A 24,034-nucleotide genomic window follows, 5' to 3' on the forward strand; every position below is an offset into this window, starting at 1 on the left:
ACAACAGCAGAACAACACTTTACATTTATTAAATTCATTTTAGAGTTACGATATTATTAACAGTGAATTATTTGTAATTGTAACTTATATAAATGTTCCATAATATCCATTGACAGAGAAACAAAATCTTAATACTAGGGTCAGTGGAGTCCATTCCCACTATTAATTCCATAAACTTCCATCTCTTTCTTGGACTTATTTGCTTGGACTGGATGCATATGCTAGCAGATATAAAATACTATGCCTGCACTGTAGCCCTCTGTGTGGGCAAGTTAATTGTATATACATTGCTCATACTTGCATCCCCTGAGAATTAAAAGGGGCCAAGAGTTACTTTGGCTACTGGAAGGACATTTATAGGTCTCCCTGGAGCTTCCTCTTCTCCAGGCTGAACAGCTCCAGCTCCCCCAGCCTCTCTGGATTTGGCAGGATCTTTGTCATGGCTCTCCAAAAACTGCACACTGTAAATCAGATAAAACATGAAAGTCTTTTAAATTGAAAGTGTTCTATTTTATAACAGTGCAGTGTTTATATTTTTAGAAAATCTGATGCATCAGAAACAAAACAAGTTGTGGGATTAATACTTTCTCTAATAAAATGTAAGAATGTCACTTACTTTCCTCCAAAAATGATTTTGTGCTTGATATCACAGCTTTGTTTGGACCCTGTGATGACTTCAAAAGGCATCTATGCTAGTTAAACCAGCATGTTTTTAGGGGAATGATTCCCTCCACCCCTAGGATGGTATCAGTCATTTAAGAAATTTGTGTATGCAGAAAGTTGGTTGGGAATAATCTATCTACATAATAAACTGTGTTTAGCCTTAATCTTGGAATTAAGAGCTTTAGATGTCATTTCCAAATGTTTTATACAGACTGGTTATCTACACAAATGTCCAATCTCTTTTAAGCCTTTGTACTGCATTTGAGAGTGTAACCTTTAGCATCAGTATTTCCATACATCTGAAATATACTTCCAGGTGATTGGATCCTGCACGCTATAATCTCAGCATCTGTTGTTTATGACATAGGTTAGATACAATACAAATCACAGAAACTCTACAAAAATTGTTGTATGCTTGTGTATATACGAGTACTGTATCAAAAACAGTACATTATCAAAAACAAGATACATCACTATTTTAATTCTATACTCATTTTATCCTTTCCTGAATAGATATGTTAATAATGGAATATTTCTGCTGTTCTTTGACATTTCTCTGATAGCTCTAGCTGCTGTTTTTAATCAAGATACTTCAGCAATTCTAGTCTGCTTCTATTATTCATAGTTGGTATGTTGGAAATGACAGCAGCTAACATATAAAATTACAACTGAAGCAAACTACAGCATTCCAAATAGCAAATAATAATAATAATAATAATAATAATAATAATAATAATAATAATAATAATAATAATAATAATTAGAGGTATGATGAGCTTTATTTCTGAATGTAAATGTTTTGCTTCTCAGACTGTTTTCTAAGTTCATTAAAATGGCACATCTCTGAGAATAAAGGTTTAAACTACTTCATAAAGCATCTAAGAATGTGGCTGTATGACCTCATTACTGTGCTTTAACATTTTGTAATTTCCTTGTTTAAAAAATAAATAAAAATAAATAAAATGAAAAGTGAAGTTTGTGATTGATAAATTCTAAGGTATCATCCACTCTTCTACAGCTTCTGCTTGACGTTCCTAACAATTTTTAGCTGATATTTCCAGAAAGCCACCTTTTCTTTCCACAGCAGTCTGCTGTTTTACTACAAATGTACTTTTTCAGCTTCCCCTAATATCTGCCAGCTTACCATATTGATAGGAAGGTTTATTTGTTTGTTTGTTTTCCTTTGGTGAACTCTAACAGTATGTAGAGTTTATTTGTTATTGCTGAGAATTTCCAAATATGTGGAGAAAAACAGTTCCAACACAACAAACTCTTCTCTTTAGTATGACTGGCTATGTAGGTCACTGAGGCTGGAAGCAGCATAAATTGCTGACTAAAGAGGACAATGTTATTAGCAAATGTGTTGGGTAATAATAATGATAAAAGTTTGCAATAATTAGAATAGAGGAATTATTGTCAGTATAGGCATTATTGTGACGGCTAATTTACAATATGTCATAAACAGAGGATGTGTTTGGCTTTTCCACTTATTTTTCCTCGCATTGTTTGTTTGTTTGTTTTGTTTTGTTTTGTTTTTTGCTTGGGATGGGAAGAAGAAAGGATTATTCTCACAGGTTTTTTTTTTTTGTTTTGTTTTTTTTCAGGCTAGATCAGTGTAGGAGACTGTGTGGACATTCTTCAATTCCCCCTAGTTCTAACAGTGTGCTTCTAACTTGAATAAAAGACACATAATGCAGAGCAGAAAGTATTGGAGGTGAAATCTAGCATTTCCTAATAAGGTCCCAGCTTTCAGGCTGTATGAAAAATCAATTTTTTAAATGCTTATGGAGAGGGAGGGGGCAACAGTCTTGATCTAGTTTAACATTTTAGTGAACCCTTACCTTCCTTAATAGACATCAAACATTGCTATTCAGTCAACATTTAGATATTAATTACTCTTTTTTTGTAACATTCTGTGTTTACTAGATAAAAACCTTCAATGAGTGTTTACTCTGATTTCTTTAGACATTTATGCAAAAAGGAAAATGAAAAAAAAAAAATCTTATTTAAAATTATTTTATAGGTTAGTTCACCTGCACCATTAACTGACAAATACGTAGAAAAATTTTTGAAATAGTCATTTGAACAGAACTTTCTAGTAAGAATAAACATGTATTCATGCAGATTCTGCAATTCAGGGAATCATAAAAAAGGAAGGTTTCAGTGCCTTAAAACTAGGTTCTTGAGATATGGAACTGACCAAGCACAAAAGATATGAAATCTGATTAGTGTGCATTCTACTGTATTATATCCTGCAGGAACAGTAAATTATGGCTTAAAAATAATAAATTGGAACTTCGGTAAAGTTGCTAAAGTTTCGTGTTTGAAGGCTTATGTCAAAATTGTCTCCTAAGGAAGGCATTATTTCCCCTCAGCAGAAGTGTGAATTATTGCATGTAATACTGATGCCACTGCAGAACAGATAATAAGTAACCTGAAAAGATATTTAATTTAAATATATTTTATTTCTTACTGAATATATGTACAGATTTATTACAGCGGATGTGAAAAATTTAAAGAGCAGTGAATCAGTAGATTTTGGGAAGTGATTCACATCATGGGAATTGATTGATTCTAAACCTGTAGGACCACGGCACTATTTTCTCTAATCTACAGATTAAAATATTTGTATTTTTGACCTACTGTGTTAGCAGGAAGGAATCACAAGGATACTATTTCAATGAACATGAGAGATTATGTTACAGTGTGTAAAATGAGCGTTAGGAAGAGACCACTGAGACTTACATAAATTTTGCAAAGAGAATATCTTGCATATGCAAATGATACACAGCATCCCAGTTATATTTGCTTCTGCAAAATAAATGAACACTATGGAAGAGTATTTAAATTCATAATTGCATAAATTGTGTTTTCTTTATCCTTGAAGCTCTACATTGACTCTGTTTTCAAAACTGGAATCAGCAGTAACATAAAGAAATTAAATGTGGAAAGAAAATTCTGTTTGATATTGCAAACTCCACCTCTGTATGAAGTTTTCCATGGTTTATTTAAGCTTTAGATGTTAAGAAACTGTTCAAGTTAGTGATTCTAATTCAGCGGAAATGCTTCTGTTTTAGCTATACAATCAGCCAAGTCTAGTTATATTGATATAAATGACATAGTAATGTCCACAGCATCATACACTGCTTCTTATGTGTTATGTGTTGTTACACAAAACATTAATCTGAAAACTAACCTGAAATTGTGGGTGACTGTGTTAAATATAGGAAAAGCAGAGCATCACCATAATTGTTCTTAAAATGCATCATTGATCTTTCCTGAAATTGTTTTGTCATCAAAGACAAATAGCATTTTTAGAATGATTAATAGAATAATTAGCTTGGTAATTTAGCTGCCGGATGTTTTTCTGCTAAGAGAAAATATTGTAAGCTTAAAATGTAACTTTGAAAACAATTTTTTTAAAGATCCATACTGCTTGCATATTGATTATAAAAGAAATAATTTCTAATTACAGCATTTCTGACTATAACAGAGTAAGTGGATGACCTTATACTGAGCATTTTTAATGTGTATCATGGCTCAGATTAGTTGATTGTCTCCAATAAGCATTCTGAAGCATTTTCTCTGTACTCATCTGTGTATTTTCCACTTCTTAAGGTTCTTCAACAGATAATTTATCACGTCAGTTTCTCTGTCAGTAGTTCTGTTCTTTATTCCTGAGAGCTTTAATTAAATCTTTTAGATGTACTCATCACTTCTCAGCACACTTTTCAGATACATTTTATTCCTGAGACAAGAAGAAAGATTATCTTATAGATTTTAGGTAAGTATTTGAAGCATATATATGAAATATTTTCTTTTAACCCTATTTCCAAACAGTTAAGGATTGCATTATTGTATACACCTTTTTTAAGGTGGTAGCCTGGTTAACCATTACCTCCACACTTGAAAGCTTTCTACTGTGATCTGCATATGCTGACATATGGGAGGGGGGGATAAAAGTAGGTTACTCATTGTTCTTAAAAGAAGCTTTTGAAAAGCTTTCAAAATTGATTTGATCTTCTTACCCACCTCAGAGGCACATTTAAAGGCAACAGCTAACAAAAGACATGATACCTTCCTCGACACACAGAAATACATTTTTGATGATGTTTCATTTTCTGAAATGTTATTCAATTTATGAAGTTAATTCTTACTTTTTGATGTATTTTTGTATTGCATTCTAGTTTTAAAAAGACAAACTGGAATTATTCAGAAACTTTACAAAAGAAAAAAAAAAATTGCATTTGGGAGGTGGGGGAAAAGTTGTTGCTTCTATCCAGAATTGAACAATCTGAAAGCTTGTCATTTGTTGCAAATTACACAAACTCAGAATAATTAAAAAATTAATTGATGCAGCTGCAGCAAAGAAATACAATAGAGAAGTAAGAATGTGGCAAGTAATATGAAAGTGCACTAATTAAAAAGTGATGTATGACCAACTGCTGAGACTTACAAGCAATAATGCACTTTGCAGAAGGTCCTGGGAACCTGCCATTTGAATGATTAATTAAATTCATAATGTCTAGAAGAACTACTTTTGCAATCTAGTGTCTTGGCCCCTTTTAAAAAGCTAAAGCTGTATTTGCAATATTTGAAAAAAAAAAAAAAAAGAAGAGATATTCTACTGTGAAGATGGGAAAAGTTAGAGCTGGAGAAGCAATCCTGCAAATTTTGTGCCAAGTTATATGTGTTATGTGAAAATAGATCACATATAGCAAAGATGCAAGAGAATTTTGATGTATCCAGTTTTACATATTTTAACAAGCTTTGTTGGACTCCAGGGCTACTTTAATGTATTTAAATTCTTAAGTAAGTAATAGGGAGATGTTATTTTGAGATTTTGTTAGGCCAGCTTTCATGTCAAAAATAAAATATACTGTATGATGATTTTCTGACTTAAATTCATCAAATTAATGACCAAATTTATATTGCAATGAAATTTAATGGTAAAGATAGCTCCGTATGTTCCAAAGGTGAAAATGTATTTCAGATTCATCCTTGAAGTTGTAATTATGCATGTCTGTTACAGAGATAAATCATAATCTGAAATACAAAAGGCTATCGTCTGTGCTCATTCCTCTTGAACTTTGAGACATTAGTACTGATTTTGTGTGAAATGGAAACTCATGCCTATTAGTCTGGATGTTTCCTTCCAGTTAGCAAGGTTTTATGCTTAAAATCTATATGGACACACGCACATGGTGGCATCTCTTACATATTTTCCAGGAAAAAAACATTTGTAATGATCACGTGGATTATGTACTTCTATAAAATTCTGTAAAATTCCCCAAAATCTAAGATAATTACCATACAGACAGCTTTTCAACCTGCTTCTGTAATTTCTGATCCCAGTAGAATGATAATTCTTCTTAAACACTTGCTGTGAATTTTCAGGAAATAAAGGGAATAAGTTATGCCTGATTTAGCCATATAAAAATGCTGGATTCTATCTCTGTTCACAGGCAAGTTTCACAGGATGTTAGTCCAATAATCTATTAATGTTTGATGCCATAAAGAGAAATGTAAACTTTTTTTTTTTTTTTTTTTTTTTATATTATTACAATGTCCTTGAGTAGTAGAGGCTTTAAAGTGTCTTAAGAGTAGTCTGACATATTTGATCTTCTGAAGCTGTGAAAGATTTAGGTATATGAAATACTAAATACTGCTAGTATTACATCTGAGATATAAATGCAGTCACTTGTATTTGTGCATAAATAGTAAAACCACAGTTGCTTCAGCTTCTGAATGGATTAGAATTCTGAATTGATGAATAAATAGTTTTTGAAAGAGAGAGTTAAAAGGTTTTGGACTCGAGAAAAGTAGAACTGAGAAGGATGTGAATGAGATTTGCAGAATTGTGAAGTCAGTGGATAAGGAAAGCATAACACAGCTGTTGACCTAATATGAAAACTAGATGGCACTGAAATCAGAAGGAGAGCACAAATAAGAAAGGCAGCAAATAGGTGCAGCTGTTCGTGCAATGTTTTGCACAGAAATGGCCAGATATTCTGCTAAGATGTACATCACAGTTCTCAACAATGGTGATGATATCCTATAGGGCACACTCTAGCACCCGTTGCAGCCACCACATTGACACTGATAATATTGACACATATTGATGCACTGACCCAGAAGGAGATCCTAAAGTAGCTGCAGCTCTACAGAAGTGTCTGGAGACTCTCAGTGAAGTTGACAGAGAGGAAGATGTCTCCTCACACTCCTTCCCTTTCTTTGCACATTGGTCATAAATCTGCATTGCTTAGCAAAGGAGCTGTGCAATTCATTCACTAGACTGCCTAGAATCATAAATGATGAAGAAATTCACTGGATCTTCCCCATGCCTGTATCTTAAAAGGCTTAATATACTGAAACTATACTGAAAGAGGGGCATGCAGAGTCTCCGCTTACCAAGTTAAGCAGTGGAGTCTCCTATCATGGTAAAGTCTGGAAGACAGTGTCTTATGGCACCAGGTGGCTTCTGCTCCACCTGGTCATGTTGGCAAGTAGAGGACATGGGCTGATGTGAACAGCAAAGAACTGAAGTCAACGAAACAGTGCAGGAGACCCACCTGAAACATATTAGTAGTGCTGATGTGACAGCATTAAAAGGAGAAACTCTCATTCCTTTTCTGAGAAAACAGCAGAACTGCATGACCATATGAAGTGTCTGTACACCAGTAAACACAGCACAGGGAATGAACAAGTAATTAGATCTGCCTGTGTAGCTGCAGGGCTGTGATCTTATTGGGATACCAGAGATGTGGTCAAATGACTCACATGACTGGAACACTGCAATGGCTGGATATGGTCTCTTTAGGAAGAATGGGCTAGGGCAGAAAGGAGAGAGAGTTAGCCGTTATGTGAGAAAACAGTGGGAATGTTAGGAGCTCTAACTGGGGATGGACGATGCGTCATCTAAGAGGTTATGAAGGATAAGAAAAATAGTGAAGTAACTGAACTATCTCTCCAGTGAAGAAAGGCTGAAAAAGCTTGTTTTGCTTCATGTAAAGAAGAGGATTCTCAAGGAAGATCTTATCAATATATATGAATTCATGAAGGGAAAGTGTGAAGAAGAAAAGGACAGGCTTTTCTCACTGGAGCCCAGTGACAGAACTCCCAGTACAGTAGTACAAGAAAGATATGATCATACTGCAGAAAGTCTAGCAAAGGTCCTTGAAAATGATTGCAGGCTTCATTTGTGTGAATCTGCTATAAGAGATTACTCAGAAAGAACATATTGATGGGTTCCAGAAGGTGTCTGAAATGCTGAACAACAAGTCAATAAAAGGATACTACAAGTACTAAGCAGAGATTTATTTTCAAACATTCCTGTTGCAACTGGTCTGGATGCTGTAGATCTATTAGAAAATAAACTGCAGAATAACAGCCAGCTTGTGTCCTAGCATTGTCACAATAAAATTAGAAACTTTCAGTTCAGTTTGCAGATAACAAGTTAACTGGTCCTACATTTTATTGCAAATTAGATATATTATGGATATAATTGAGATGTGGAAGGTTTCAGGCATTTTTTCTTACTGAAAACATCATTCTTTTTGAAAAAGACACCTTTCTTTGTCTTCTTTTCATTTTTCCGATATGAAACCAAAACTATGAATGACATTTGGTCAGCTAACACTTTGGTAGATAAAAAATTGGTGTCATTGACTTTTTCTGTTTTACTGTCATTTAGGAATCACTGCTTTACCTGCTTTTTGCATGCTTAAGGTATTTGCCCTAAAAGCACTTGGAGTATTTTATCAGACATGGTAGGTCGTAAGATAACAAATTGTTCAACATCAGCAGATTACCATCACCATTCGCTTATTTTCAAGTCAGTTCCCATATGATTTCAGCAGCCAAAACCTTACAAACCATGGAGACTGAGATCTGTGCTTTGTGATGTTTGAAAGCTGAAGTTTGAACTTCTTGTTAGATAATTTTCTAGCTGCATGATATCTTTAACAGTTTGTGAGATAGCAGCCTCTATCATGCTGGAATTTGAAGCTGGGAGGAAAGGGGATAGAATAAGTGCTTGCCATGTACATGTTCACATTCTATCTCTCAACCTTAGAAGTCTAAAAAATAAATGTTTTTGCTGTTGCAGAGCTTGTAATCACAGTACTGCAGTGATGCACGGTGTTTGTTTCTACTGCAATTTCAAGAGATATCAGACTGTAATACTGTCAAAGAAGAAAAGTGTGTTTTGGGCAATGGTCCAAGGCTGGACATGGTGTATTGCAGAACTCTCTAGTGCTTCTCAAAGATCTCATATACTTTTCATTCTGTGGCTACAAAGTAATTTATAGCAGTGTCTTCAGAAAGTACTGCCTGTAGAAGGGGGGTGAGGGGGGGGGGCGGGGGGCGATCCCTATTTTGAAAAGAACTTCATTTTCTGTTTAAATATATTTTTTTAAAGTACGTAAAGAAATGAGTTGGCATGTTTCTTAAGATACTCCATTGTAGATGGACTCAAATTTCTAGATAAATTTAGGCAGAGAATGGAAAGTGGATAAGGGGGAAAAAATAATATCTGCTACAGAGTTGAATACTTATACCTGGAAGAAGTAAAGGAGAAGTAATGAAGATGCATACTGAACAACTGTTAAAAGTTAAGAATTCTGAAAGGGTAAATGGAACTAAATTGTAGCTAGCAAGCATGTAATTACTGGGATGAAAGATGATCGTGCTTTTCATTGGTCTGAAGACTATGTAGTTGAAAGTAATACTGGAGAAAGTGAATTAATTCATGTAAAAAGAATGGGAAAAGAGGTTTTATCAAGTGTACTTTCTTATCTCTCTCTTTTTTTTTTTCTTCTTCTTTTTTTTTTTTTTTTTTTTTTTTTTCCCCAGCTGCTAAGGAAAAAAAACAAAACAAAACAAATCAAAAAAGGTTGCCTTCCATGTAAATTATACTTCATAGAGGAAAATTATTTGTATATATTATTAACACTATAATCTTTGTGGGCCTAGAAAAGCCAGAAAAAGCCAGAAGCCATTTTGTCAAGAAACATTAGAGGGCATTAGACAAATAAGTCTCACGCTACCTCCCAATATGTCTCATATCTTCTTACAGCATCTGCTTTTCCCAAGTAGGCCTTAGTTTGTTTTTCAACAAGGAGCCTTTTAGCTAAAAGTTCAAGTTTTTTTTTTGTTTTTTTTTTTTTTGTGTGTGTGTGTGTGTTAATCTCACCATAAGAAAAAATAAAACAAAATGGATTACACTATAAGTTGATAAATTTGATATTTCTGACATATTTTTTTCCAATTTTTAGTTTTAAAGGTATGTAAATTTTGAGTGCTTTTGATATGAATGTCAATCACAATGATTTTGAGAGAACAATATCAGAAAGGATTTTTATTTACTCTTCCTGTATGTGTAACAATAAAAAAGGAAGCTTAAGTATGCTTTATATTCAAATATTAGGACATTTTCAGATCTGTTATAGCAATATGCAAGAAATTATATATTTACTGGTACAACTAGTTGAGACATAAAAGATATGGATATGGTGAAAACACATTGTAAGACTGTGAAAAAAGTACTTTTTTTGCGCATTCTTCCCTTTTTAGGATTTTCTAGAAATAAATATCAGAAAAGTCATGAGTTTTCTAGAACCTGAAATTATTTCTTGTTTCCTTTTGTGAGAAGAGAGTGGATCAAAGTATCACAGTCTCGTGCGGGTTTCATAGTTTCATAGTTTCGTGCGGGTTGGAAGGGACCTTAGAGATCATCGAGTCCAACCCCCAGGATTCAAGCCTCCTGTGTAGCAGAGTGACACTTCTACCACTTGCACCACAGGAGGGATTCGAACCCAGGCCTCTGGTGTGGCAAAGCAGCATTCCTACCACTGTGCCACTGGAGGCACACCAGATGCATCTCTTCTTCCTTCAAGTAGTTGAAGCACTCTCTCTTTTTTTTTTTTTTTCTTTTTTCTTTTTTTTTTAAATAAATGCAAGCCACAACCTTGGCATGATCAGATTCTAAAATGTACAATTGAAGAAAGTACTATGCAAAGTCAACAGAGCTGAAATATGTGATTATCTGAGAATTAAGGAAAAATAGGTTAAGCTAAATCAGGCATTTTAAAAGGTCATCTTAATTTTTATTATTTGCTGAAAGTGTAAAATTGTTATCTTATAAATGAAAGTGATTCTTCTTTTGGAGAACCTCACAAGTAACAGAATCTGAATTTATGAATAACATTTTTAAGGAGTCTTTATGCCCACTGCATAATGCTCTTCTCTGCCTTTCTTAGATTACTTGCCAGATGGCAGGAACTGCTCAGTCTTCTGAAATCTTACTTTCAGGTTCTGATCTCTATAGTTACAGTGACTCAATTGCAAATTGCTGTTTCCCATTTGCAGTAGTGCAAATGTTTTGCTGAAAAAAAGATGCATTTTGTCATGTTTCAAGCTAGAGAAAATATTACAAGTAATTATCTAGGAAGTTTTTGAGGTATCCATTCTAATGCATAATATGCAGAAATGAACCAGGGAAATTCTTTTTAGAAGAATCTTGAAAGTTATGAGGAAGTATATTTATATGCCAAAACAAAAACAACAACAACAAAAAAAACCAAAAACAAAACACCTCATAATAAAAATAACATTACAAAAATCCTACAATCCTATAAACGACATGATTTCCAAGCAGGAAAAGTAATAGAAAAAGAATAGAAAAATGTGTCATTTGGGGCACAGCTTATATCACAAAGACATGAACTACAGCTTTTAATGATTTCCTTTCTTCTTCCTAATCTGTTTTTATATCAGAGTTCCCTCCCTTGTTTCTCAATCCAGTCTTGTAAATACTTGTTGTTGGGTTTTGTTTTTTTTTTTTTTGGTTTTTGTTTTTTTGGTTGGTTGGTTGGTTGTTTCACGTGCAGGAAAGTAATTGTACCTCTGTACTCAGCACTGGTGAGTCTGCATCTGTGTTCAGTTTTGGGCCCCTCTCTGCAAGAAAGACATCGAGGCCCTGGAATGAGTTTAGAGAAGGGCAACAAAACTAGTGAGGGGTCTGGAGCACAGGCCTTATGAGAAGTAGCTGAAGTAGCTGGGATTGTTCAATATGTAAAAGAGGAGGCTCATGGGAGACCTTATTGCTCTCTGTAACTACCTGAAGCACTGTGGAGAGCTGGGAGTCGGGCTCTTCTCTCATGTAACTGGTGTTAGGACTAGAGGGAATGGCCTCAAGTTGCTGCAGGTTGGGTGTTAGGAAATACTTCTCCAAAAGAGTGGTCAGGCAGTAGAATGGGCTGCCCAGGGAGGTGGAGTCACCAGCCCTGGAGGTGTTCGGGGAATGTTTATATGTTTTGAGGTATGTGAGAACTGTTGGTGGATGGTAGGACTGGATGATCTTGGAGGTCTTTTCCTACCTTGGTGATTCTGTGATTCATAATCCTACTCATGGGTGAGTAATGCTGCAAGGCATGCAGAATTTAAAAACACCACAGGGAGAAACAATATATCCCAAATGATTTGCATTTTATTTATGACAATTCTGATATTCCTTTATTGTTTTCAGAATTTTGGATATAAATATTCATGGAGGACAAAAGGCTTTCAGGCATTTTGATTTCCCTCTTTTCTCCACACATATAGATGGAGAAAAAAAATTCAGTTTGTATTTCTGGTTGTATTTTATTACTGCTACATTAGTCAGGTACTATTTTGCCTCTAGTCCACACTCTGGGATATATACCCCCATTATCCTTGGGAAGTCTTCACTGACTACCGCCAACATCAACTTCGTAGCGCTTCACTGCGTCACCATTACAGCAAATTCTGTGAGGACATAATTAGTAAGAATTTTAGTATGATGTGTAGCTACTTTAAAATTATTTCTCTATCTCTACCAGTTAAATAAGGTTTGGGAAACATCATACCTCTTAATACTTCTTGTACAGATACATTAATAATGTATTAATGTTAAGCAGAAATTGAGAATTTTATAATATTCTGTAGAGAAATACATGTGCAAACTGTATTAATTGAGCTCTAAATTAGTGATGCTGAACAACAAAAGGAAGAAAATGCACAGTGAAGCAGGAAATATGCCATATGTTATTGCATACCTGAGCACAATGGGGACACTATCTTAATGGCTTTCTTAATGTTCCTGTTGTAGTGGATATTGGTGGACATATGGTATGCTGCCTGTTTTATAAGCCTGAGCATTTCCATGATTTTGTTATCTAACTTTGATAGCACCTTCTATTTTTCTGCTGTTAAGAAAAAGATTTTAAAATGCTTTATCTCAGAAGCCATACATTTTATTTTGACTCTTTTTTTTTCCTAGCACAATGCATATTCATCTTATTGTTAGGCTTTTCCACAATTTAAACCCTCTTAGGCAACAATTTTGAACACAGCTCTGTAGTCCTTCCACATACAAAGGGTTTTGACACTCTCTTCTGGCCTAATGAACTGCTCACGTAACTGCAGAGCTGACCATGCTTTGTGTGGGCATATATGCAATCAGATACTTCCTGCCTGCCTTGGGGAGCACCAGCACACTGGAGCAGAAGTGGTTCCAAGTTCACGTTGCTCCATTTACACCACATGGATGAGAAATGCAAGGGAACAACTTTCTCCATCCTCTTTGGGGTACCAGGTGTTGTGAAGGCCAGCTGGTGCAGGCTACCAATGGGAAAGATTTCCTTATTTTTCTAAATAAAAAATATTGATTTCATTTTTTAATCTAGTCTGTCTTTATTTGTTGCTTGATGTTTTGTTTGTTTTCATTGAATTTATCCAGGTCTGAAAGATTGAATCTTTTGCTCTGTTTAGACAGAGAATTGCGAATAATAGCTAACTGAGATAAAAAAAAATATTTACAGAAACTTTTCTGCTAATTAGAAATATTGAATAAATATTTGTATAAAATATCGTTAGTTTTTCTTTTTCACTCTTACTGATGTTTCTGAAACTGTATCTTTCACATGCCGTTTGAATTCTGCTATGTCTGCAGTCAATGTTTGGATGAACTGCAAAGTAAAATTTCCTTCTCTCTTCTTTCAGTAAGGACAGGTTTTCCTTTATCCTTTATCTCTGTTGTCTTCTTTTTTGCAATGTTTTTTCTCTCCTTTAAGGTCACTTTGATATCTAAGTATGCCATCAGCTACCAACCTGCTGCTGAACTGCTAGCTTGTCTCAGCTTTCTTCACACAACACAGCTCCGTTTGATTCTGTTGAAAATAGATAAGAAATTAAAATAAGAAAAAAATATAAACTGGGAAAGTTCCTGAAATTTACGGTGTGTATTCTACTCAGAAACCACATGTAAATTTAATAACTCTCATAATTATACCCAGATAGATACTTTACCAAATTCATGAGGTATCAGCCATTTAATGTTAATGTAATATTCTAGAAATGTATGTTGTTGTGCAGAAGTATTTTTTTTAAAAAAAATGCTAAATTTAAATACAGAATAATGAGTTGTTCCTGAATGTAGTAATAATCCTCCCTCCCCCTCCTACACTGTTTCCTTCTAATCTTTTTGTATGACTCTGGGAATCTTTGAGTAAAATATTGGATTACCTTGTTAGATCTTTGTACTTTTTAACCCTACATGCAGGTAATACAAATAACTGTCAGGAAATATGACAGTGTTCACAATTCCAATACTATGATATCTCTAAAAACACAACAGCAGGAAGAGGTATAATAAGAACTCACAGTTCAGGAGCCTTGAATCACTCAGTGATTAGGAGAATTGAATGAGAAACACCAGACATCCCACTGATAATTGTGATAGATGTATGAAGAGAACAATTCACCCTGTTTTTAGGAGGCTTCTTGCATTAGCCTGTTAACATGGATAGCTTTCCATACTGATTTTGTGCCTGTGCTTTTCTGTAAGAAGTTAAGTAGTGCAAACCTGCCTTAGATGATTCAAGATACATTCATAGCCTTAGTATACTTACGTTTATGATGTTGATGTAGGAAAATATAAGGCTCTACAGATTTTATCTTGTGATATAAAATCTGGAATAATTAATTCTTCTTAAATGTGTTTTTATTATTATCGTCTGCTTACATACAAGCCCTTGAATTTAGTATACTGGCAATAACGGTAATAGGAATACAGGTTTATGCTTTGATAAATGCATTGCTACTGTCTTGACCTCACTGCAGTATCTCTCCATCAAGAGCAGACCACGTTTTAGAACATACAGTCACACAAACTCCGTAGGCCTTTCCTTACTATTGTCAGATATAATGCAAATAATACATGTATTAAAGGTACAATAGCGGATTACTACTTGCAGGAATTATGTGATGTAAACAGAGTAGAATAACTGAGCCAAACCCTTCTGACATATGCGTGATATACACCACTTATGTCTTGTCAGTTGTGCTTAGGCTTGAGCATTGTTTAAAACCCATCTGTAGATGACTGGAATTTCTTGTATATTAGCTTGTCAGTAGGCATTCTGAAGTGCTGTGTTTCACTACAGATTGGGACTTGTTTTAAATGAAATTATCTACATGCTAGTGAGTTCTGTCAAGTGTGTATTTTTTTGCATAAACATTTGAAAATACTAAACTATGTACTCATGGACTGTCTTGATTAGTAGCTCACAATATGCATAACTGTATTAATTTTATTAGGAAATAGTTAGAACGAAACACTTTTTCTGTTTTACAGACAGTAGATAAATGATACGTGCAGAAGCAACAGACTGTTTCTAATTTAATGAAGAAATATTCAAAAATAAGTAACGTGATTTTCCTTAAAAATGTAGCATGTGTGTTCCTAGGGGAACAATATAAGCCAATACTTATTCACTATGTTTAATATATTTTATATGTTTTTAGTTTCTTTAATTTAAAACTCTTTCAGTTACTAGCTTTAGTGATTATATATATATAGGCTATAATAAAATATTATAGATTAGCAAAATGAATAAAAAATGAGGGAACAATAAATGACACTGCACTAATATATTCACAAGTACTTTTAATAATAAGGAGTAGTTAATAATACTAGAATTTTTAATAAAGTTATTATTGGACATTATGAAATTAAAGTAAATGAAAAAAGCACTGCTTCAAAGAAATGATTTTTTAAAAATCCAGTGAAACTCAATAGTGACAGCTAAGTTTCTGATCAGCTTAATCTTGTGTATCCAGCAGGATAAAGTATTTACCAGCTTATTGACTCTTACTGATGTAGGGCTTAGCTATTAGTCAGAGTGACATGTTCATCAGTAGACAGTAGCATCATGTTTACAGTGCCATTGTAAAGATTCAAATTGCAAAAATAGCTCTGATTTTTAACATACATTAGTACAAGAATTTGTACAAACTTTGTACTGAGCTTGCTTAACTCAGACTAATTTTTACTTGTGATTCTGTTTTTTTCTAAAAAATAATTAAACATTTTCTAAGCAAATGACATATTGTTAGATGTTTGTATGTAGTAGCATGAATGACCCTTTCTCACTGACAGGAAATGAGATACAGCTCCGTAGAGGTTCCTAGAGTCAAGACTAATCACATGGTTTGTGAGTTCTTTTTTCAGAAAACCTGATCAAGTTATGTAAGAAAAATACAAAACAAACAAACAAAACCATAGGAATTGCACTGTGGTTTGTGATAGGATTTCAATAAAAATGCAGAGATTATATGGACAGAATCTGAGGTGTATGCCTTTAAATTTAAAACACAGGACATTTTCAATTAATTATGGATGAGATAAAAACTAGAAGGGCAACGCTGAAAGTAATACTTTCTATCTTATTCTGTTGGCCCGGGATATCCGAGGCAGATGTTGATGGTATGGCAGTAGAGGTTGAACCTTCCAGCCAGTACTCCCTTACATTTTGTTGCAGTGTGACAGATGGCAGCAAAGGAGCAGTCTGACAAATTGGTGTCTGACATGGAAGTGCATACAGAGCAAAATGCGTAATTGAATTCCTCCATGTGGAAAAATGTCACCCATTGACATTCACTGATGCTTGCTGAATGTTTCTGAAGACCAAGCAGGGACAGTGAGCACAGTGAGGTGGTGGGTACTGTATTTCAGCAGTGGCAGCAGCAAAATGAAAACAATCCATGTTGAGTTGGCCAACGTGAGTGACCATACTGAGTGACCTAAGTAGTAAGACAAAGAAACAATGTAGGTCTTCCAGAATTTATTTCTCATACTTGCAGTCTTACTGGATCAGTTTGTAGTGTAGCTACTTTGGGTAATGCTCGTAAATGCTTGTAAATCTTGATTAATCTGTTGTTTTGTCCAGAACTATTAAATATCTGTTTACTGTGCTTTGAGTGCTGACAGAGGTTTTTGGTGCCCAACTTGAATGAATATTCTTCTGATTCATATTGTTACTGAGAATGTGGTTTATCAAAGGAAGATTTATTAAAAAAAAAAACTGATATATTTTTAGTATAGGTATGTTTGAATCATGAACTTTATAATGGTCATGTTTTTAAAAATAACCTCTTCCTTCTGCTGTTAATGTAATGTGAGGCCTTTGCAATTGTCTAGTGGCTAGAATTCAGGTAAATGAGAGGCTAGATCAATATCTTCTCCATATTCCTTTCTTCCAATAAAAAACACACACATAAACAAACAAACAAACAAAAAAAAAAAAACAACCCACAAACTCAGGAGTTAGATGTGAGTACAGTAAATGTATCTTGAATATCAATAATACCATAGTTCAGAACTGTCAATCAATAAATAATGGCTTGAGTCATCAGAAGGGAAACAAGCGAGTGTAGCCTGCTTCTCCCTGTGAAAGACAATTCCAAGTGATTGCTCTAAGAACTTGTTCTCTCTTTCTTTATTCTTTCCTTTTATTTTTATGTTTTTAATTTATTGAACAATCAATTGAAAAATAACTAGGACGTACTATAAAGTTAACCACACTGTAAGATTGTATCTCATCTAAACTCTACAGGTCACCTCTGGAAATGTCTTAGAAGAAATTTGATCTGCAATTGTTTTAAATTTTAAATGGCTTTTCCACCCAGTACTCTCATCACACTTTTTTAATTATTTTTTTTTTTAAACAATTTTAATTCCAGATTAAAGAGACCGAAGAAAATGAGCTCAGAGTTTGGGACCAGGCAAAGTTCCTTGTATGTTGTTGGAGATTCCACCAAGACAGTGAATGAAGACACGAGACATTACCTCCTGCAAAAAGGCTAACAGGAAATAAAGGGAGAAAATACTTAAAGACTTCAAAAGACTTACGGAAAAATTAAACAGTGGAAGCACCCGCAACATATGTAGAAACACTACATGAATTATTTCTATGTACTTGACATTTTCAGTAAGGACCATAGAAACGTGTCATTGTTCACCATCTTAGAATACTTTTCAGTTTGTTCTTCCTTCTCATTTGTCTCTATCTTCTAAAGCAAAAGGTGGATTCTAATTGATGTAGCCCATAATTTAATTTTTTGGGAAAAAAAATTGCAATGTACATGGCGAAAGAGAGAGTGTCATAGTTGGTTTTGTGAAGACAGTGAGTCTGAAATGGAAGTCAGTGCTTTTTGCCTTGTCTCTTGCTTTTTTCTTTTCATACAGCAATGGGAAATAACTATTTCTCAGTACCACTAGTTCTGCCAAAGCAGTATGTTGTAGTTAGATAAATCTAACATTTCACTCTCTACTAATCTACTGCAAACTCCTTCTAAAACTTCTTCTTTTTTTTCTTTTTTTTTTTCTTTCTTTCTTTTTTTTTTTTTTTTTTTCATTGAATTTTTATAGGACCATAGAAAAAGGAATAATTAGTTCCATAATTGGTATCTCTGTTGTGGAAGTTGGTGTGAAGACAGCGTGTCTCATTTAAAATTTGCTTAGATTTAAGTGGGGATTTGTGAATGAAAAATGTGGAAGGTTAACAATTACAGAAGAATCATGTTTTGCCAAGGAATTTGTGAGCTGCTGGAGTTGGAGCAATATCATGACACCCCATTGTGTAACATAACAGTACTGAAAATGTCAGTGTGAGCCATAGAAAATGAAAGTGCATAATTATTGATTTTTAAATTCTGTAACAGCCAAATGTACTTCTATGGTTATACTGAAATAGCTGAAAATATAGTAATGTCAGAATACAACATACTGATGAAAGTTTTTATCTAACCTCTACAGACAAGCAATTCTTGTTTTCTTTGACAAGCCATTAGAAATAAGGGTCTTTCAGAGATAAAACTCTAGGGTTTCAGCAATTTAGCAAAATCTCTTAAAGGCTACAATACAATCTGTGGCTAAAAATCAAGTCATATGATTCCACAAGTTACTGAGGAAACTTAGATTCTGTCCTTCCCTCTGTATCTCTAAACATGAAAGAAAAACAAATAATGTTTGATTGGTGCTGGAGAACATCAGTGCGGTAGCAGCTTGCCAGACTAATAAGGATAGTGATGGAAATCAAACAGCTAGGAGCTACTTTCAGCTGATCTGACTTGCACTTCTGTATAAACCTTTAGTACATGTTTGTCCTTCACTTCTCTGTATTATAATACACGGTTGTATTATAATAGTGCTCATGGTTGCAATAAATAGATCATCAGACATATTCTAGAATGTATATTTCAGAATAATGATGCAGTATGTTTTATTTCTCATGAAGAAACGCTCACTATCCCACATGATTCTTATCGACCATATTTTACTTTGAAGTGCCTTCTTTTTAATAGTGGTGCTTAAGTTTTATTGCAAGAGTGCAATAATCAGACAAGTCACTTTGGTTTTTTGTAATTTCTCCCTGTTCTCTGAGAATATTCAGCTACGTCTTCATCTGTTAAGTGCATAAAATATTTATTTCAGCAACTACTTACACAGAGAACTTCAGAGGTCTCTGTGAAGAAGCATACCTGTAAATTAGTCACTTGAAAGAAATCCAAGAGATAATAATACATAATTGCCCTCATTGCAGTTGAGAATGTCAGAGAATGTTAATTTATGACCTTTTCATCATAATACTAGAATGTCTCCCGATCTTAAATATACATCTATGATATTTGCTCTATACTGGTATTCCTATTCATTCACCTTCACATTCCCCCTGGGGAATGGACAGAGAAGACACACATATTTGTGCAGAAAGAGTGGCTTGCTCAGAGTCATTAAGGATAAAATTTGAAAAAATTATCAGGAAAACTCACCCTAAATCTGTTTCCAAACAGTTAAGCTATGCTCACTGTCAGAGGAAATGATTGGTGCCTAAAATAGTGGAATGCTTCTAGAAAAAAAAAAATTTTAAATAATAAAAAAATAATCTGAAAATTATCTGATATTTCTTGTATTCTTTTTAACAGATGATATTATATACATTGCATGTCAATTAGTTTACTAAAAGAAATAAACACAGAAAGACCAACAAATAACTTTCACAGCTGATAAATTTTGTTACATCTAATTTAAAGTAACAAATGTTTATATAATTTCATATTGGTACAAAAGCATTTAAAAAATTAAACAGATAGGAAAGAATGATTACCGAGGTTTAGTGGTAATCCAATAGTGGATATAGAAATAAGGTTAATGTTGTCTTATACATCCTCCTTCCTAAATAAAATGCTGCTTTTCTGAGAAATGCATCAGTTTCCCTTTAGAGTACTTTAGCAAACACTTTTCAAGATATATTTCATAAGAATTTGTTCTTCTTCTGCTCCATCAAGCAAACATTGGAATATATTTAAGTGCATTTAAACAGTCCTGAACTTCATCTCCTGGAGAGACAGAGATATCAGAGTTTAATTAAAAGCTAAGTTTTTTTTTTTTTTTTAATTTATTTATTTCACGAAATCTCTACCTCTCTGTTCCCCAGTTCCTATTTCCTCAATGAGTTCATGCCTAAGTCTTATCACATTAAAGGGTAACGTGAACCTGTATTCCTCACTTTAATGGGACAGTATCCTCAAATACAAAATTAAGAAAACACCGCTATGCAACAACTTCTCAGGAACTACAGAGATTATTGGATGCCCTCTACTAGTACAGAACTTTTATTATATGACTTCAAGGAGAAGGTAAGGAATGTTATTCAACTGAAATAAAAAACATATTAATAATTTGTCAAATTAAAAAAAAAAAATAAATCTAAAAATCAGTGATTACTTCAAAGGATGTTGTGATGGTGTTCAACAAAAAATTACTATGCTCTAGTGAAAATGTGATTTGGTTGCCTGCTTTAATCATGAACAGGATATTTTCCAGGCAAAGCCATTTCAGAAGTCAATTGATCATAATTAGAAAATGGCAATAAATAAGCCAATACTGAGATTGAATAAAATAATTCTTAAAGTTATTAACATTTGAAAAGAAGAAAATGAAGATAAGAAAAGAACAAATAAAGGCATGCTACTTTTCTTTTAAGCTTTGAATGTTTTCCTAGTAAAAGATTCTAAAATGAAGAAGTATTAACATATTGTCCATCTCTGAACACATCAAGTAAGACTGTATGGTACATACAAAACATACTATATTTCTGTCAATAAATGAATGCTGAACTTCCAGACAGGTAAGAAAATATCAATGGATTCAACAGCTTCTCCTTGCACATTATACTACTTCACTGATATCCAAAAACACAGAATTTAAGAGACATAACTATGAGATCTCAGATGGCTTTATATTGTGGCTTACAGTAGAAAATTGAGTTATTCAGTTCTTAAGTACTGAATCATATAAAACTTAAGCAGCTGCAGTAACTTATTTAATACAAGAAGCAAAGTTTTTTGGATGCATAAAGGGAAGACATGAAATCTTATTGCCACTACTGCAGTTTTCTAGTGGTAATATTTGATAGTTTATTCACCAAGATCAGAATGTGTTCTTCATTTTTTAAAAAAAAGAAAGCAAAAACACGTTAATCTGGAAGTGTAGTTGGTTAATAAGAAGGCTTTATTGCTTGCTAGCTCTGCAAGTCTGCTGTTACCATTCGTTTTTACTTCTCTTTGTTGCAGACGCTTCTTTTGCATATTTGTTTAAGAAAGAAAGTAAAATGTGTAATAAACTGCATTAACACTTTTGAAACTTAAACAGGACTCTCACTAATGAGAATGAAGTTTAGACACACTGCTTGATAGATTCCACATACTTGTAAGCCATATGCTAAAAATCACTGTAATTATCAGTGTTAATAAATGTTCCATATTTTGTTAACTAGAGACACTAACGTTCTCACAGTTTGTACTATTATACATATTATACATTAACACTGATTTAACTAATTTGCAGAAGTGGGTTTATTTGCAATTTCTAATACAGATCATATGTATTTATTTGAAACAATTCTGTACTGAGTTTTATGTGACTCTAAACTGAAAACCACAGCAGGGGGAAAAAAAAAAAAAAAAAAAAAAAAGAGGAAAAAAAAGCACTCTATGCAGCTGTATGGTAAATTGGTAATCACAGCCTGAAGTTCTGATTAATTGGCAAGATTTGGGTAAGATGTGGGAGCACAGGAGAGGGTAATTTAGCTGTGCTCCCAGAAAGGGTGGAGCGTGACTCCACCTCCTCTAGACCTCATTTAAGGGCTGACTACCACTGAAGCAACATCTCTTTGAGATTATTCCTTGGTGGAGATTGCTATTTTCCACTATTGTATTTTCCACTGGAGGCCTCTACTGATTGAGTCTTTCCTTTAAATAACCTTTTGGATACAACCTTTTGGTTACTCATCACCACCTCTCTTGTACCGTTTTTACGTTCTTGTCACTATACATCACTGTACAGCAGCCAATTTCACTTTTCAATGTATTTTTCCTGTACTTTTTAAAGAGAAGTTGAAAGAAAGCAATACCCTTTATGAAAACAAATTAAATCATCAAACCTGTGGAGCTTCTCTACTTTTAACTTGAATATACTTTTTCAGAATATTTTAAATATAATTTGCATATTTTTTATATCTATGTATTAGGTTATTGTACTTCTGTTGTTCTCATGACATGTCTACTTCAAATGTAATTACATTTGAAGATTAGTGAGGAAAGTGGGAATGTTTCAGTCAGACTGAGGAGTGTATTCTGCCAAAAACACATACATGTATATATTCAGCTATGTTTGGTTTACCTGTGATTATTCCTATGTATAAAGGAAAAATCTAATTTGCATCCTGAAAACAATTAAGTTTTGAATGCGTATGCAAAGCATATCTTTAATAATATGATTGTAATATTCCTATAAGAAACCTCTGGCTTCATGGATATGAATATAAGCAGACTCGGATGTAAAAGATGGTGTAAGAGATTCTGGAATAGACTGTTCACAAAAATTTCATTTCTTGAACTGTACAGTAAATGTAAGCATAGTTATTGGTAGACATAGGACTTTGTTCTACTGACAGGATTTCATTTACTCAAGATTCTGGGAGTCCAAAAATAGAAAAAAAAACTTTACTGGGGTATCTTCATAATGGATAACCAGGAAAGAAGGAAGCTAGTATTTTTGCCATGTGCAACTTCCAATGCATGCTTAGAGTAGTTCCTCCTTACAGATTACAGCAAAGTATTATTGCAATTTAATTTGATAACTGAATTTCAGATTTTGTTCTGTGACTATCATTGTAGTGGGACATAGAAGTTGCATGCAGTGCCATTATTTGGTCATCTTATGTAATATCAAATGTTATATACAATAGTATAGTTATGTTTGGTGGGTTTTTTTTTTTGTTTTTGTTGTTGTTGTTGTTGTTGTTTTAAGTCTAAAAGTAGAATCCACATTTTAACATACTCAGTAAGAAAGTTGAAATGATAGTTGACTGGTTTGGTTTTCTCATTACTATGAAAACCTTGAAATTAAAAAGATTTAAAAAATAAATATATATATATATATTTTACCAGAAATTCTTTTGCAATGCTATTTAAAATACTTTATTATTATTATTTAATATATATTTCTGTCCTCCCAAATTTCTTAGTAATATGAAGTTTAATCCTTTGGAACCTAACATAGGAGTTCTTGGATTCTCAAGCCTACACACTACACTTGTGCACACATAACAATCCCTTGCATACACATAACACTCTGAGCAACAGATTTTTTTTTATGAGCAAAACAGATTCAGCTTTCCATGTCTCTTTTCTCAAAACTGAAAGCTTTGCTGTGTTTACATTGTGCTACTAGGTATTTATTTTGAAACTAATCTGAGTTCCAGATCTGTCCTAATAAATTCTTCTGTGCTGAAAGTCAGTGATATTTGTGTTTTTTTTTTTTGTTCTGAATGTTTCAATATCTGTTCCAGTATCTCATCTTCTTAGAAATATACAAAACAAAAAAAAGCATATGTGTGACCATGTGTAGTTCTGCTCCACCCATGATAACTTTCTTGTTCATAGGAACACTAGACACTGTGATTCAAAAGTAGTAAATATTAATTTTATAATAATTTTACAATAG

General features: G+C 33.7%; 1 protein-coding gene across 5 annotated transcripts in view; it reads left to right on the forward strand.

The window, feature by feature from the left end:
- CCDC102B (coiled-coil domain containing 102B) overlaps positions 1 to 23,823 on the forward strand; it is a 116,176-nt gene extending 92,353 nt beyond the window's left edge. For all 5 annotated transcript variants that reach the window (XM_085537551.1, XM_085537553.1, XM_015855189.2 and 2 more), the window contains one exon: positions 17,707 to 23,823. In XM_085537551.1, the coding sequence (XP_085393677.1) occupies positions 17,707 to 17,796 (90 nt within the window). In that variant the 3' untranslated portion in view covers positions 17,797 to 23,823. The remainder of the gene's footprint in view (positions 1 to 17,706) is intronic.
- The last annotated feature ends 211 nt before the right edge of the window (positions 23,824 to 24,034 follow it).

This window comes from Coturnix japonica, chromosome 2, assembly GCF_054131305.1.
Source record: "Coturnix japonica strain WE chromosome 2, WE-NBRP24, whole genome shotgun sequence".
Lineage (NCBI taxonomy): Eukaryota > Metazoa > Chordata > Aves > Galliformes > Phasianidae > Coturnix > Coturnix japonica.